Source organism: Aulonocara sp. 'chitande type north' Nkhata Bay, linkage group LG1, assembly GCF_057382095.1.
Source record: "Aulonocara sp. 'chitande type north' Nkhata Bay isolate Kocher_YH1m ecotype deep benthic linkage group LG1, A_spYH_male_GT1.1, whole genome shotgun sequence".
In the NCBI taxonomy this organism is placed as follows: Eukaryota; Metazoa; Chordata; class Actinopteri; order Cichliformes; family Cichlidae; genus Aulonocara; species Aulonocara sp. 'chitande type north' Nkhata Bay.
Window position 1 is genome coordinate 18,963,732 of NC_141344.1, and position 17,840 is coordinate 18,981,571.

The 17,840-nt window shown below is 40.4% G+C and overlaps 1 protein-coding gene across 3 annotated transcripts in view; it reads left to right on the top strand.

Moving 5' to 3' along the window:
• The first annotated feature begins 292 nt into the window (after positions 1–292).
• cgnl1 (cingulin-like 1) overlaps positions 293–17,840 on the top strand; it is a 33,189-nt gene continuing 15,641 nt past the window's right edge. Inside the window, exons 1-8 of one of the 3 annotated variants that reach the window (XM_086287020.1) lie at positions 293–492; positions 3,564–5,154; positions 5,314–5,408; positions 7,072–7,177; positions 7,587–7,688; positions 8,237–8,373; positions 10,357–10,495; positions 10,816–11,028. In XM_086287020.1, coding sequence (XP_086143146.1) covers positions 3,616–5,154; positions 5,314–5,408; positions 7,072–7,177; positions 7,587–7,688; positions 8,237–8,373; positions 10,357–10,495; positions 10,816–11,028 — 2,331 coding nt within the window. In that variant the 5' untranslated portion in view covers positions 293–492; positions 3,564–3,615. Of the gene's footprint in view, positions 493–513; positions 640–3,563; positions 5,155–5,313; positions 5,409–7,071; positions 7,178–7,586; positions 7,689–8,236; positions 8,374–10,356; positions 10,496–10,815; positions 11,029–17,840 lie in introns of those variants that run through there. The other 2 variants (XM_086287029.1, XM_086287038.1) reach the window with 2 other exon arrangements.

Consider the following 17,840-nt stretch of genomic DNA (forward strand, 5'->3'; position numbering starts at 1 on the left):
TTAGAAATTAATAGAAATGTACAAACTTTTATTGTGTTACACTACATGTCAAACACATTTTTGAACTACAAGGAGTTAATAAGAAGGAAAAATTTATGAATTAATTATTTGTCAGGTGTCACCTCTGGCTACAATACTCCCCGCTAGTGCAGGAGCTTCTAAAAACCGAGCTGAACCGAGCCGAGTCGGTCCAAACTGAGTGGGGCCTGGGAGTTCGGGGGTAGTCTGTGTGAGATCTGCTCCAGGACCAGCGGACTGCTTTTGAGTGGGTGGGCGGGTAAAGTGCGCTTGTTTGAGGAGGCGGAGCGGCCCGGAGGCTCAGAACGTCCTTCTGAAACGGTTCTCACTCACTCTCAGAAAACAACTCAGGACCAAATAAATTAGCAAAGTGCGGCGCGGGCACTTTGCAAAAGAGTTTAGCTTTTAAAACCGCTCGAAGAAAACTTTTTTTCCAAACCTGGGATAAGTGAGCAAGCGAGAGCAACGACGCCGGTGAGTAACTAACTAGCTATCAGTAACTGTCCTGTGCGCGAGACTCTTTAACAGCCGTTAAACTCAGCCGGAGGAGAAAAAAATTAAACGAATAGAAGGGCCGCTTATTTTTCTACACAGCTCGTTTACTTCAGGTGAGTGGTACAGGTGAGAAATAGGTGAAGTAAAATTTGAAGATGGTGATGTGTTTCTGCCACCTGTTGCACTCAGCAGCCAAATAACGAGAAACTGCGTCAAATCAAAGCGCTACCTCTTCACTTTGGCTAACGAGCTACTGTATGATTTCAGTTCTCAGATCTGCATCCAATTAACTGTTTTTTATCTGACTTATGTTTACAATTGCTCCTGTAAGGTCACGTTGCTTCTACTGTACCTGCCGCTAGAGATTAGTGAACTCCCATTCATGTTACGTAACCTAATAATAGTTTCCCACCGTTTAAACCCTCACAGGCAGGTTTGTTTCCAACTTTTTCCAAAGTTTGGTCCCATCTGGATTTAGGTGTTTTGATATGTGAGTGGCTACAGGTGTTGACACAGAAAAAGACAATTTTTTGCACTTCACCCTCGCTTGCATCCTAACTTGCACTCTGGATGGACATCACAGGCAGCACAGGGGTCATTGAAGGAAGCACCGACCCTGTGTAGGACAGTGAGGCAGCTCACTGAGAGTTTCCTCCTTTTTGGAGTGAAAAACACAATGGGAGGAAAAAGTAACACACTTGTTGGAGCCCTTGTGTGCTAGATACATACACTGAGCATAAAAGGGTCTATTGTGTCGTCTCAGGCTTTAATCTGGCTCATCCTCCCTGACAGGACACCTTACCTCAGCCTTTCTCTCCTCCCGTTTGCGTGTGAAACTGAGTAATTCTGGCTAATTGGAACATCATGTCATTAGTCTGGTGGAAACAAACTGGAGTTGAATCATCTTCGTGGTTTGCTAGGAGTGGCCCACAAAAGTTTCTTGCAGTATTTCATGGTGGAAACTTTGGCTGTTTATAAGGCAAGATTTTATTTAGTTTCATTAAGTTAAATGCTTCCCAGGTAGCTGTTGTTTCATGCCTTATATGGCAGGTGTGTATTTGTGTGTGTGGTGGTGGGGGGGCATTTACACATTTGATCAGTGAAGAAATACGTGGGGATCAGGGTGGTTTTTCAAGCTCAGCTAAATGCCTTAGTTTAAAATCTCCTGCCAGATAAGATAACCAGAGATGAATGTCTCTTTTGGCCTGTCTGTCTGTCTGTCTGTCCGTCTGTCCGTCCGTCCGCCCGCCCGCTTATCTGAAGGTAGTGGCAGTGGGCTGAGCAGGGTATTACTGACTTCCTCTTCCTTAGCAGTGTTATCCATTTCCTCCTGGGGGATCCCGAGATACTCCTAGGCTGCGTGACATATACTAGGAATGTCAAACACACCAGTACTGGCCCATTGGAGGCTCCAGTTGGTCCCACTGGCTTCAGTGAATGTGTAAACTGTAAAGACAGAGGGCATACATTTAGGACTTAACTTTCTTTTAATGAAGTTTTAAATTATTCTTAATGAAAGACATTGACAAAATTAGTAGGAGACAGATTAACCAGCAAATGTTTTTTTTTTTTTTTTAAATTAGTATTCCATCAAATAAAGGTTCCTGTTTTTCACTTTTTTTAAATTACAGGACAAAGTTGGTTACTGGTTTCTTTGAGTTACTGCAGTAGAATAGTACAATATTGGAAGATCTCAAAGGAAGTGTGTTATTTCATATATTATTAAAGAGTAGTTACACTGATCTGACCCACTTAAGAGCAATTTAAAAGGACATGTAAAATCTCCCCAAGGAGTTCTTTGTTTTACCCAGGGTCTCCCCCTAGCTAGGCATGCCTGGAAAACCTCCAAAGTAAGGCATCCAGGAGGCAGATGGTTGAACTACCTTAGCTAGCTCTGTTCATCTGGTAAGGTAAACCAGGGAGGAATCCACCATTTTGCTGCAATATCCACTTTCTAGCAAATTAGAAAAACCTGAAAATAGACATGTAAAACAGCCAAATTTACAGGTGCATTGCCATGAAACCCCTCATAGTACTATGTTTTCAAAATGATTATCTGTGTCCATAAGTCTGTCTTGACCCATTTCACACTTATGTGATACATCCTGCTTTTGCCCTTTCTTGTCAGTCTTATCAGTGTCCTCCTTCCAGGCCCACCTCTGTCCATCTTTGTATTGTAACATCAGAAAAGGATGCTATCAGCAAGACAAACAGGAACACATTGAAAGGCCATTGTCCAGTGAAAAGCACATGGTGGCTGCTGATGGCTTTGTCTCCACTGGCTTCCCTGAAAAACACCGGGTGGCTCACTTTTAATATTTGTACACAGTTTGATATTTATTGCCAGCTGCGCTCTCACGGTCTAGCTGCAAATCTGTCAGCTTTGACAGACCTGTAGTTATTATGCATGTGACAGAAAAGGGCTCGATAACATTTTGTTGCCCGCTTTTCATGACTTTTCCCAGGGCTGCAATTAACAGTGTCATTTACAAGGCTCACCTGTGCCGTTTGTGCACACAGACAGAGAACTGAACCCAACACCTGCTGAAGTTATTTAGACATGACAGCTTTGAGATGTTTCCCTGGTTTAACTCATTCATATTCATGATGATACCTTTTAGCAGGTGAAGAGAAAGGCATAGTCTTTGTCAAGCATGGTAAACAGTCATTTCGTTATATCATACCTGTTAGTCACACACTTGTGAGGCCTTGCTAAACAGTACCTGGCTGTTTCTGTTGTTAAAGAATGTGGCAGAAGTTGACTCATCTCTTGAGGGATATTATGGTTTCTGAGATGTTACAGGCAACACAAGGGGAGGGCACTGTCTTCATTTGGTTAGAGCACATTACTTGAGTAGTTTGACACAAAGGTCTCTCCTGCGAAACAAGTAGAATAGAAGGAATGCAAGACAAGAAGGGAAAATGAAAGCTAGAACAATAAAGTTTCATTATTGGCTGAAAGTACATCTAAGGAATGTTTGTTGATGTCGCTGAATTATGTAGCATCTCATCTCTGACTAATCCAGTGCTTCTAAATCTTCTCCTTGCAGAGGTGGGCCAGTTGATCCAGGGAGAGGGATTTATTTTCCTTCTGCATTCCTGATGGAGTCATACAGAGTGTCTGGCATTCCTAGCAGTGGACCACAGCGGGGCTACGCTCAGCCATCCCGCCCTTCCAAGCCACAAAGTAATGGAGCTGGAACATATGGTCTCAGCATCCGAGTCCAAGGTATAGATGGACACCCATTTGTGGTTCTCAACAACCAGGATGGGGGTCCCCACACTTATATGGACCCCAGAGGTAATGGCTACATCGACACAGAAGACTCTTTTATCAACAGCTACGATGAGTATGACTTTAGACGTGGCAAAGAGGCTGAATCTAACAGCCCCTTTGTGGAGTACAGGACTCAGAAGATGTTGCATTATACTGGTCCCCAAAATGGTGTCACAGAATCCCAAGGAAAGAAACCATCCTCCCTTCTGAACTTCCAGAAGCACCCTGAGATACTACAGCCGTATGATCCAGAGACCAACTCCCTGAACCTTGAGGGTTTCAACAGCCTTCCTTCAAGGCCTGACACTGGGAGCCAGCCCCAGAGTTGGTCCCCAAGGTCTGCAGCATCTCACCGTAGGGCATCAAGCCTTGACCGGAAAAAAGATGCCACGCCGCTTGAGAACAGACAACCTACATCCCAGAGTGTGAATGAGGCAGGCTTTCCTAAGCTGAAGCCACAGCTCACTCAGCCTCAGAGCAGGCCACAGTCACAACTGTCTCAGCCACAGATCAAAGCTCCTCTTACCACCCTGAATCCAGCTCATCCCAAGCTGACCTCTAAAACTCCACATCAACCAGTTCCTCCAGCCCAGCCTCAGCCCTCCACTGTGTCGAGCCCTAGGAGCAGTGCCACCTCCAGCCTTGAGCGCACCCCTCGTGAGCCTGATGTCCTTCCCCTGCGCAGGACTGATTCCAGCGAGCCAATTCTTCAGCCTTCTTCCCGTTCCCGCCACTCCTCCTCATCTTCCACCTCTAAGACGCCAATGGATGAACAAATGGAGGCCCTTTATGCAGACACCATAAACCGTCACGAGAATCGTCGCTACATCCCTTTTATGCCTGGTTCAGGCAGAGATATTGACACAGGCTCTATACCCGGTGTTGATGAGCTCATTGAGAAGTTTGACGGCAAAGATGGCACTCAACGCAGAGGCAGGGCGGGGCGCAGAAACAGGATCAATCCAGAGGACAGGAAGCGCTCACGGAGTGTTGATAGCGCCCTCGGCCTGCAAAATAGCTCTAGCTACACGGAGCTACATCAAGGCACATCCAAGGAGCATGTCCTGCTTCCCTCACAGCTGAGGATGCAGAAATCAGCTGGAAGTCAGGACTCCTGGCTTTTAGATCACGTTGATTCCAGATCTCATGCCACCAGTGCACCTGGCTCCCCACAGAACACCATTTCTAAAGGTGTTGGCTCTATACAGGGTTACAAAAACCCTCAGACTCAGTCCTCTTCTCTATCGTTTAAGATTAAAGCGAGTGAGGAAAGTGAAAAGGTTTTGACATCATCACTGTCATCGTCATTATCCAGGCCATCTTCTTTAGCAAACAAAAAACCCGGGACAGACGCGGACGTGCAGGTAAAATGTCAGACCATTATCACTGCATCCTACATTTGTTTGTTTTAAGTTATGTTTCGTTTTAATTTAAAGTAGCATTTTTCAAAATATGATCTATGAGAGAAGTGTTCCTCTCTTTTATTTTGTTAAGATCTCACTCTCTCTTCCTAACATATCCAGGCAACACCTGATCTCCTGAAAGGTCAGCAGGAGCTGTCACAACAAACAAATGAAGAGACAGCAAAACAGATTTTGTTCAATTACCTTAAAGATGGGTAAGTCTGAACTTTTTCCCATACAAAATGTGACCAGATATTGTGAAAACATCTTGACTCAAGAACTGAGTGTTGTTCACACAAAGTAAGAAACCGTTCTGTGGAAGTAAATTAATGTGCCTTTTTTATCTGAGCTGGACTGTTTGTGATAAAAACGAAGGAATGTGGTCTTCGTACCCTCCCATCCAGGCTGTGAGCGATCCAGTTGTCTGGAATTTGTTTTCCTGCAGAATCCCACTTTTAGTCAGCTTTGTTCTTTGTGTAGTGTGAAATAATGAATAAAATCCTGTCTTTCTGTAGAGGAGACGATCTGTCTCGAAAAAAATTACATCGAGTTTGCATTTAGGCTATGGATACCAGCGAGTCTTTCAGTAGTTAAACAGTTAATACTGTCATCAGTAACAATTTCATGGAGAAAGTTACAGTTAATACAATCACTACAGTTTCTGGATGTGTTATTGAATCGGGGTATTGTAGAAGTCGAACAGGAAGCTGTTTGGGTGTGTCGGGCAACAGGTCAGGAGCCACAGGACAAATGAAAGGAAGCACAGATGGAAGTGCAGGGGCTGAAATTGAACTACATTCCCAAGGCCCAGAAGAAAAACATGCAGCAACAGGGGTTATAACGGTTTAATGAAAATCATGTGTATGAGGAGAGGGGAGATTTAAGGGGTTTGGCTTTCAGTGTCAGTCTCACCATTTATTGAAATAATCTATCGCTGCTGTCAAGTGAAAATGGCGCAACTTCAGTTTTGTTGATTTTATGTTTTCACCCGAACTAAAGGATTAAATGTTCTTCTGTGACTTTAGAAAATCCCCTGATCGTTGGGCCTTCAGACATCTGTTGATGATCTCAGAAATGGGCATTGTTCAACGCCGAGGACCAAGCTGCTTTTTAAACTTAGGAGAAGTTGAAGTTGGAGGAAATTGATGTTTTTTTTACTATTTAGAACAATGGGTTAGTCTGTTAGTTTTTAAAGACATTTGAAAATAATAGGGCTGGTGTAGAAACGTTGTGGGTGTGGTTGTCCTTCTACCCAATACTGTAAATCCTAGCTTCTTTCTCATCACCATCTTTTGTTTCAGTAATTATTATATTATTTGGGCGGGTGGCTGTAGCTCAGGAGGCAGAGCCAGGCCTGTGTGAATGGGTGACTGAGGCATGTTATATAAAGCGCTTTGAGTTCTCAGGTAGGGTAGAAAAGTGCTGTGTAAGTGCTGGTCCATTTACTATCTAAAATAAACGAAACTTAGACCTGACTACAGAAATTTACTTGCGTTTTTTATTGGAGTAGGAATGGTGAGATCTCTTAGCCCTTGTAGCCATTTTTTAAATATATAATAGAAAAAACTGAAATGTATATATTTATATAGCTGCATTTTATATACCAATGTAGTTCCGAAAATAAAATACACTGCCTATTTGGATTGTGTTTATGTGTCTAACAGTTTATTGGATGGCTATAATGGCGCTGTTTGTGCTGTGAGGTGTCACTTCCAGGCAGCATGATCCTTTCTCTCCCCTTCTAAGGAGGGGAATAAGCTACTGTTTTCCCAGAACAATCTGGGATTAACTTCTGGCCGCCACAACATTGAAATAAAGTTTTTGAAACCTTTGATAAGCAGAGTGTTTTAACGCAACTGTCTGTGTGCACGTCTGCAGGAGCAATGATAATGATGAGATGACGAAGAAAAAGGTCAACGTTGTGTTTGAGAAGATACAGACATTGAAGTCTCGGGCCACAGCAAGTGCGCAAGGCGACAACAAAGTAAGGCCATTTTATGTCATTCTGCTTGTGCACAGTGGCAGTCTACAGTTACAGTGTTAAATGCCAACGAGATGTCAAACAAGATGTCATCTTTATGCATCTTTATATCACAATTGGTGGTGATTGGGGTGGAGTAAAAGAGCAGCACCAGCTTAATTCTTTAGTCTGTCTACCATTAAATGGGTGGGAGATTAGCCAGACTGGTTTCATTATTAAAATTCATTTTTATTTAAGGCGATTGATGATTAAATATTGTGTGATTTCATGAGATGTTAACACCAAAGCTGTTTACTGTTACCCGAAGATTATTTAATTTATCAGGGTACTACTGTCCAAAGACCTAGTCTCCATTTGTATTTGTAATGGATTAATAAGAAATGAGCACCTCTAAATTGTTTGTTTTCTCCAGGCCCAGGATCTTGCTGCTCAGACCAAAGCTCTGCAGGAGCAAAATGCTGAACTGGAGAAAGAAATGTCTGAACTGAAAAGAGAACTAGAGGAACGAAGCATGGTAAGAACAGTGCGACTGTCTCTATGACCAGCTTGTTTGTGTTGGTTTTATTGCTTAACTTGTTGTTATTTGAGAATATCCTTTAATCAAGGGTTTGGCTGAAAAGGAGCTTTACAGGATTACTGTTCAACTAGCTGAATTTAAAGACTAGTGTTTGGGTGTAGCATTGACTAAGCGTAGTACAAAGGCTAACAGAATAATGCAACAAATAGGCTACTCCCTTGAAAACTCATTATTTAGTTGATCTGTTAGGTAAGGAATTAAATAAGAAGCTAAATAATCAAATATGGATAGTGTTGGCCAGGCGTTGACTTTGGGGTAAAATATGTGCCATTGATATGCTGATGGTATATCAATGGCACTGCTTGCTATACTTAAAACACGTCCTGTAATCAAAAAACGCTGAATCCTCAAACTTACTTTCAGCAAACAATAAATAAAAATGTTCATTTCAAATGCTAAAGCTTAGTTTAAGAAATGTAAAAGACTAGATGCGTGTCTCTACTTAAACACACAAGCTGTAATAACCTTGTCATTTTTACTTACAGAAAAATCAGGCTGACAAAAGGACGGCTGCAGATTTAAAGGAGCTGCAGGAGAAGATACAGCAGAGCATGGAAGAGTACAAGCACCTGAAGGAAAAACATGCCAAAACAGAAGCTGACCTACAGACCACAGTGGAAGAGTAAGTGTAAAGGAGTTGCAAATTGCCTCCTTAAGAGGCGTATTAAATAAAATATTTTATAAGCAGTTAATTTCAAATAGATAAATGGGTATTTTTTTTGTCAGCTGCCTCTCCAGTGACTCTCTCATCCTGCAGATGAACTCTGACTTCACCGTGTTGGATTGCAGCTTGTGATGGTAGACTATTGATTCTCCACCTGCTGCTGGTTCTGGTAAGAGTGATCCCACAGCTTTCAGTGGATCACCAAATCAAAGTCTACCATCATCAGCTGCAGTCCAACACAGTGATGAAAAAAATGACAAAATGTTTCACCTTAAGAAATTAAAAAAAGGTAATTTTTAATAAATGGCAGAAACACATCTTTAAAAAGTTGGGACAGGGCCATGTTTACAGCTGTGTAGCTTCTTTTAACATCAGTCTGTGAAAACATCTGTGAACTGAGGACACAAGTTTCAGAACTTTTGCTCAGCAGTCCATTTTCCATTTCATGATACACCAAATGTTTCAGTTGATGATCTGGACTTTCGACCTGCAGGGCAGCAGGTTCAGCACCTGGACTCTTCTACTATGAAGCCATGCCGTTGTAATAGATGCAATATGTGGTTTAGCATTGTCTTGCTGAAATCCGCAAGGACTTGACTAAAAAAATAAACAAACCCAAAAGTGATCTGGATTTGAGCATGTATTGCTCAAACACCTCTTTAAACCTTTCAGTATTGATGGTGACTTTCCCAAAGTGTAAGCTGCCAATGCCATAGGGACGAATGCACCCCCGTAACCCACACATACTGGATTCTTGTTGTTTTTTGTCCTTAAGTGATTAAAACTGGAAGTGCATGTGGTGGCATTTTGTTTGTATTGCTGCAGTACTGGTTTCTAATGACTAGCTATGAAGCCCCCACATGGGTAGTTGGGAACATACTCAAAGCCAGTGGGTGAAGCACCTCCTTTTTTCAGGTGTATCAAAAGTGTGATTTAAGTAACAGTAATGGAGATCTGTTGTTGAAACGGCCCAGACTGTTGATAGTTACTGTGGTTACCATATCAGTACCTCTGTGTTGTAGTACAACTCTTTGTGTCCCCATGAGTTTGGTAGGTTTATCTTTTACCCTCTATATTCCTGTGTGCCTGGTGACTCATTTACCATTCAATCACAGCACTAACTGTCCCGTTCCAAACTGCTTTTCGTGTAATTGTTTTCACAGTCATTCAAGTACAGAGTGTCGCCACTATTCATAGCTTCCTTGTTTTGTTTTGAGCTCTGCATGGTTGAAAAGGAAATTGTAGCAAAGTTGCCAATCTTCGAGCCAATGGTTTTGTGTTTTTAATTTGTGTAACACTTCATGAGAATTTCATGCTGTTGAAAACTGAGCTTTTTTCTTTAATTTCTTCCTGTGTCTGTGTTGGTCCTTTTATCATAATGTTTTGTTCTGTGAATTCAGGATCTTTAATTATCATTTCCTTGTTCTTCAGTTTATTATCTGTAGCTTCAGCTTAGCTGTGCTTTTCAGCTTGAAGAGTACCAAAGAAGTCTTTACTCCTCTGACTCTTTTCTTTAAAATTAATTGAGCCTTATTTCCAGCTGCAAATCAATCAGGGACATTTCTGTTTATGCCGTCTACTCTTGAATCAGTATGTTACCTTTTAAAAAAATAAATGAATAAATAATTTGTAAAAATTATAGCATGTTGCATTTGAGGCCAGTCTTTATCAATTTATTACTGTGTGGTTTTTGTTTAAGGTGTCTCACATCACTTATCATCCTCTGCCTCAGAGATGAAGAAGCAGATTAGAAATTATTGGTTTTCAATCATACAGTTATTCATTTTAACGAGTGTGCTCTAGAGGCGTTACATTCAGCTCAACCACATTTGATGCCATTTGTACATGAATTAAGGCGCAGATGCATGGGTATGTTTGTACATGTGTGCAGTGTATGAAAAGGACCTGTACCATGCTGTGACATGTTGAATGGTTTGTTAGGCTTTTCCAGGTGAAAATGGAAAGGGAGCAACATCAGACAGAGATCAGAGACCTGCAGGACCAGCTGTCAGAGATGCATGATGAACTCGACTCAGCCAAGAAGTCTGCTGCTGATGGAGAGAAAGACATGCTTATGGTGGTGAGCCACAGTGCCCTTTGTTATAGAAAGAAAAATAAATGTTTATTGTTCTTGCGTTTTTTTGGGGGGGGGGGTTGCATTAGGGTTAATTAACTTTATTCATAAAACAATATAGAAGATTTAAGCCTTTAAGTTCCTGTTTCACGTAATATTCAAAAGATCTAAACGCAGCCTGTATAGCAATTAACCTATCACTGATTTCCTAAATTCTTTACATTGTAGCTAAAATGATCACATTGACATTATAGTTGCTGAAAGCTTTTTTTTTTTCTTCTGCAAATTCTGGACTAAAGTTGTCAAAATGTCTGCATTTTCCATAGGAGATGATGCAGCTCAAGGTAGAAATGCAGGAAGCTATCCTAGCCAAAGAGGAACAGGAGGAGGTGCTGAGGAGGCGAGAAAGGGAGCTAACGGCTCTGAAAGGAGCTTTGAAGGAAGAGGTGGCCGCTCATGATCAGGAGCTGGATAAAATGAAGGAGCAGTACGAGAAGGAAATAAGCAAGCTGCAGACATCTTTGGAGGAGGCCAAGCAGGTACTCAGCTTCCCATGTAGTTTCCCTCAGTTCCCTTCCTCCACTCTCCTCTACTTTGATTCCTTCTCTGTTTTCGCTTATTTGCCATCTCACCCACAGCACAATGTTACAGAGTGTTACAGAGAGGTGTGGGTATAAGCACAGTCAGGGGTACTGTAACCCTGTTTGCTGTGGATTTTAAGTTCATCTTAGGCAACGTCCTCACTTAATGTGTTTTCGTTTGAAAACGCATAGTTTTCTCTCCGTTTTGGTCTCCCGTCCACACTGAGACAGCGTTTTCCTCGAAGGAAAATGCAGCATTTTGAAAACGCTCTGGAAAATGAATACAATTGAAGACGGTGCTTTTGCATCGCAGTGTGGACAGCGAAAATGGAGACTTTCAAAAACGATGATGCATTTTTGTCATGTGATGCAGTAATGTGACCAATTAAACACAGATAGTGGAGGGTATTATACAGCAGTTGTTTTGTTTGCTCTCAATTTTGACAGCCCTAGTTTGTACATGCTTCAGATAGTTTTTCTTCAAATTCTTTAATCCTCACTCACTAGTGTGGACGCGGAACGTTTTCAGACGAAAACGCTGTTTTCAAATCTATCCGGGCTAGGGTGGATGTAGCCTTAGAGTTTGGTCCTCTGCTTTGAAGTGCCATTATTTACACTTTCAGTAGTTACACAGCTGTGACACTGAGTATGCAGATTCCGAGGCAGTTGGTTTTAAAATAGGCAGAAAGATACGCTTGGTCGTTTTAATCAGAGTAACTACATTTCTATAAAAAAGAAATGCACGATAAGCATGAAAGGGAAGCAAAAAGGCCTTGTTGTTTTTTTCTAATCTGCTGACCCTTAAAACTAATGCTCTTTAATTTATGTTGGTGAATAGTAGTTTCTCAAAACTACTTTACGCCTTAATAGAAATGTAGAAAACTGCTACTAACTCGTCTTTTCGCATGTGTTGTACTAAACCTTGAAATATTCATCAATTCAGTCTAGAGTTGTGCGATGTGAGTTGTTTGTTCTTTTCAGTGAAGTGGAAATTGACCTCCACTTGAGTTCACTGTGGATGAGCTGAGTCAACAGAGCAAACTGATAAAATGAAAACAAAACGCTATGTAACATTTAAATGTTGCTCATCATCATTTTTCATGCGAAGTCTTTCTTAATGGCTTAGTCTTCTTACAAGGAGAACTTTTTAAAATTACAATTTAGAAACATTTGTCTGTATTTGTAAGTATTGCCTTACAGTCAAGGTCATTATTGTAGCGCAGAGAAAGTTTTATCATCATTATGACGATTTCTGGCAAGCTTCACAACTGTCTTAAGAAATCTGAACCATTCCGTATTATTCTGCACCACTAGTATATATCATTTTTACCAGAAGTTGGAGTGCATCAGTAGTTTTCTGTGTTACACTTGCACCACATAATATTTCCAGATTAGTGTTAGTGATGGGCCATTCATTACTAATAAATGAAAAAAGTGCATTTTCTAGTTAGAGGGGTCGTCATCTGTTGTTTCAGAAATAGGAGAAGATGAGAAGAATAGCTTTGAATGGCACTGAAGATGCATTGTTGTCAGTAGGTTGTTTTTTGTGACCCACGTGTGTCCTGTTTATCTTCACGAGTGGAACTTGTCCTTGTTCTCAGCTTCCTGGAGGCCTGGTTGGGGTCCACAGCATTGCTGTGTAACAAGGCTCTATGAGAACACTTCCTTTTGTCAAACAGAGGTACTGCTCGCCTGAGGTCATCAGGGATTTACCCTCAGTGCATTGTAAACATTTGGCAAGATAAGGTCATTGTTTTTTCTCTTGAGAGGTATAAAAGCTGCCTCTTGTTGAATTGTTTCCTTTATTTTCCTTGAATTAATGTTTTCTCCAGTCTGGTGTATCGATTACTATGCAGAATATGAAATTGTATCCATCTAACGCAGTGGCATTCCTTTACCAGTTTAATATATGTTGTTTATGCTGGGCAACATGCAAGTAGAGAGAAAAAAAATCTAAACAAATCAGCATGCAAGGCTGCCCGATTAAAGAAAAAATCATACCCATGATTGCTTAGTATTATGTTTAACACAGTAACTCTTGTTTCAAGGAGCCTCACAATGGACAAAAGTTTTTCTGAATTGGTTTTACCTTTCTTGTTTATCAAAAGTCAACAAAGCAACAATGTAATTCTTTTATCTCAGTAATCTTGTTTTTTATTTTGTTTATTTTTTGTAATTCAATTGTAATGGCATACAAATTTTGATTAAATAGACAGTCTTGCCAGCATGTAAATGACACATTAAGTAAATAATTTGCAGTCACAGCTAAAATACATATTGTGAATATTTCACCCTGCCCTCTAACTGAAGTGCTACCTTTGTTTAGGTGCCTTCCTCTTTGTTGGCCCTGATATTTGCAGTGACCAGACCTGCTCTTGTGGACAGGAATGGTGGAAAGTGGAACGCGAAATCCCTCTGTATATTAGTTAATTGCAGTGACGAGCCATCACTAATCTAATGAGCTGCTGTTCCTGATCGCGTCACGTCCCCTCTTCTCTCTGCACTCTGAAAGAGTCGGGGTAATTGTGGACCTCAGTTGCTGATGAATGATGAGTTTGTTTCACACAATAAAAGCAGCGGGGGTTGGGACATGCAGAATAAGTGGGTCAGTATGCTGCAAGAGAGGGGATGCAAGGCTGACCCCTGTGAAAGAAGGGTGGGGGGCTGCTTTGTGTCTCAACTTAAAAGCTACATTGTGTTTTTGATGAGATGAAATGTATGGAATTTTATCTAGGCTGAAAAACGTTGGTTTTATTGTTTTATGTAAATTAGCCACCGCTTATTTAACCAGCATTAGCACCATTCTTAATGTTCTGTAACTAAAGATATGTACTCATTGGGAACTAGACATGTGCTAGTATGTGAAAAATGCAGAAAGATGAGGTGTGGTGAGTAGAGATTAGGGTTCGTTTCCAGGAATGCCAGGGTTAGAGTGGGGAATGTGCACCCTGTAGACCTCCTCTTTACTCAGCTCCAGCTTTGTTATAGTGTACCTGCTCCGATCTGCGGGAGAGGTTCAGATATTTTCATTTATTCCTCTTCAGGGTGCTGCAGTTGCTTCTCCGTCACTACAGTGCTCCATATTTTCAGTGTTAGAGGCTTTAAAAGGTCTCAGCCCTTCCTAACTGTAAAGACAGAGCCTTGTGCTTATCGCATCATTTCCAGCTCTTGTTATGTTTCACCTACAGATCCAAACCACAGTGTGTAACACAGCCAGATTGTTATCACGCTCTCATCTCTAACCTCAATCCCAAATGCTGTATTCTTCATTTCCTAACTCCACAGTTTCCACACAACACTCCACAGTGATCTCATGTGGACCTAAATGCAGTTCATTTTCTGGCCTGTACTCTATCTCAGCCTGCCTCTTCAGTAATCTCTGCCAGTGTGTGAACTGAAGTCTCTCTGTCTGATCATCAAACTTGTGTAGCTCAGAGAAGAGTTCCCCCTCAGGCTTGTTTTGAAAGTAAAGACTTCAGCATGAGTCTGTGTGTTTGATGATAGCTCTGTATTTCCCAGCGTAGCTTTGGGAGCTGATTTACCAGGCGACTGGGAAGAAGAGGCATGAGATGCAGGACAGCAAGCAAGGAAGGAAATGATTATCTTGACAGAGATGGCGAGGAATTAGCAGTTTATATCTTGTTGAAATATTAGGCGATTTACTTCTTGGTCTTCAAAGAGCTGTGGTGATAACTTTATAGATTGATGACTTTAAAAGCTATGAAAACCAGGAACTAAATACCCTGCAGCTCACTCAGGTGTTCAGTTCAGAAAATGTTGCAGCACAGCTAAACATGGGTCAGGTTTGTGTAAAACTAGGCAGTGGCCTGGATTTTTGTATTTATTGTTTTTGCAGGAGCCCAATCTGCCAAAACATCTCACAGAAGTCAAGTAAAACACTCATCTCCTGTTGAGATGTGCAGAGATGTTTGTTGTTCTGCTTTCTGTTTGGTTTGGCCACAAAGAGAGGAATCTGAACCTGTTTCATACTTTTGCATCTTGTATTTGGATTAATGCCAGCAGGCTGCTTCGCCACATGAAATTAAATGTGATAGTAAATTGATGTGTGGGCTGAGGTCTCTGCGTTTGTTGTAAATTCTCTGGATTGACTTGTTGTGTGGGATGTGTATTATGGGTGTTTCTTTTCTCACTCATAGCTCTATTTCATTTCTGTCAACTTTGGCCTGAAAAAACTAGAATATATGCAGTTTTCTGGTCTCTTTCTGTTTCTGCTCAGCATTTGATTGAACTTTATTCTGGACTGTGATACCTGATTTTACTGACACTCTGTGGTCTGTGAGTGAACAAACAGTGTTACCACTGTTTGTTAAAGGCTTTGTAATTTATTTATTTATTAAAAAGTGGTTCAGAATGCTTTACTTCAGCTGTACTTTGTCTTGCTTTGAATTTTCCTTAAATAAGAAACATCAGTGCCTCTTATAGAACTTATTTGGTGCCATTTTGTCTGGTTGTTACGTCCTTGCAAAGGGGCCTTGCAAAGGGGCCTTGCACAGAGACTGTTTTAAAAGCTGGTTTCCACTCACATTTCTCTGAGGACAAGACTATATTTGATTACGCTTTTACCCAAGGAGATTTTAGTACTTCTCAGGTTTCACATTTTAATTTGTACTTCAATCCTTTCTTTCATTAGTACATGACAGGTCTCCTGTTGCAGTTAACCTTAGTTTCGGGTGTCTGTCAGGTATCTGTTTTTTAAATTAAAGATAGCTGTTGTGTTTGTAATACATACTTTGAGTAGTTGAACCAAATCACAGCTTCTGCACTCCCCGAATAAGTTTTTCAAGTTTAATTTCCTGATATCAGGGTTAAGTTCAGATAATCTGACATCATGCAGAAAAGGCGGTGAGCTCTACATGACCTTGGGCAGTTTTATTTTCTTAAGTCATGTGTGTGTGTAGTAGTTCCTTTCCAACAAGGACCGCAAAGAACTCCATCTATCTAGCTGTCAAAAACTTAAACTCCACAGTGACAAGAACAGGATTAGTTAGAATAAGCAAGTGACATGCCGATAAATGCAAATAACACATCAAACACTCCCTCTGGTGTTTTGTGCACTGACAATGTATAAAAGACTTCCTGTAGCCTTTAGTGCTTATTTTAGCAGATTTGCATACCTTTGACCTCTGTTTTGACTAAAGTTGGGAAGGTAAGAAATGTTAATATATTCTATTGCAAATTCATCTAAAGGGAAAGCCAAAAATGTTTTGGTCACTGCTCCATCTGACTTAGCTTCCTGTCTTGAATCAGTTGTTGTACCTGCACAGATGGAGATGGAGGAGGTGATAATTTTTGAATGGTGAATTCTTAGCTGAGGCCCAAGCTGTTTTTACATATTATATATGTAATGCATTTCTTTTAAAATGTGTTAATATTATTTTAAAAAGCACTATGTGGCTCAAATGGCTGCTCTAACAGGTGCTTTTCAGTAGGGCTGGTGGTTATGCAAAGAGTAAAACCAAGAAAAGCATGCTAAATATCATGCAGTACAAGTGTATCCGAAGAACACTACTCTCTGTCTTCTTGTAAAATTATTTTTGTGTTCTTTGGAAGGGAAAAAAAAAGTCTTTATCAAAGTCTCACCTTGATGAAAACAGTCTTTCAGTAGTGTTCTTTGTATATACTTGTACTACCTGAATAGGTTTTCTTGGATTTTGTTCTTTGTACATCTATTAATCATTATAATTATAATCTTGAAGTTGCAGAAAAGAAACCCCCGAATGAAAACAAAACCCACAAAGAACAACACCAGGAATCAGGAAGGGGGAGAAAGGATGACATTTTAGCAGCTCCCTGTGTGGAAAATGTCTTTATTTGGAGAAGCTTCCTTTCTATCTGTTTACTGTAAATCTAATATTTAAAAATAACATGTACCTTGAATGTATTAGAGTTGCATTTTGGATTTGTTTACTTGTTGCCCAAGCATTTTAGGTGAAAGTTAATGTACTAAATAATCCATTATATCCAATGAAATAATCTTAAATTCATCTGTGATGTATAGAAGTTACTCTGACATGATCAGCACTTTAGCTGTTTGAGGATTTCACTCTTTACTCTTTTTCTGAAGTTTGTTAATAGGTCGGTAGGAAAAGCTAAGCCAAGATTTCACTGTAGCAAACGACCTTTCTAAGTATTCGCTTCGCTTGAGCATTGGAGTTGCTTCAAAGACTGCACAAAGTTAGTTAATGTGCAACTCTAGGTAAACAGTTAGAGTACACATGAGGTCCCAAGTCAATCTTTGAGTTTAGGGTAGAAGGACAAGTGTAACAGCAGTATAATCTTAATACGTATTCTTCTTTGATATTTCACTAATACACTGAAGTCAGCTTGTGTTGTTGGTCACAAGTTGAAGTGGTGATAAATGAATATAATAAATAGACAAAATAAACAAATAATAGCTGATAAAGTGAGGTTTCTTTAGTACTAATCCTTCAGTGATTGCTGGGTAAACTTTAATACTGCTTTAACAAATTATTAACTTTTTGTACTAGTGAAAAGCAAGAGAATTAAGGCAGTAAAACCCTGAAGAAATTTAAAATTCAGTATTTCTCTAAGAGCCAAATAAAAAAAGATTTTTCTATTAGCAGTATGAACACTTAAGTTCACAGGTGTTCCTGATATTGTGAGATAAATGTGTTATAGTGCAGGTCTATTAAAGTCACTTAAAATAAATTAACGATGCAGATGGGAAACTTTTCATTAAAAACTGACTAATCGTGTCACTGCATCCCCTCCCACTTCTTCCCACAGAC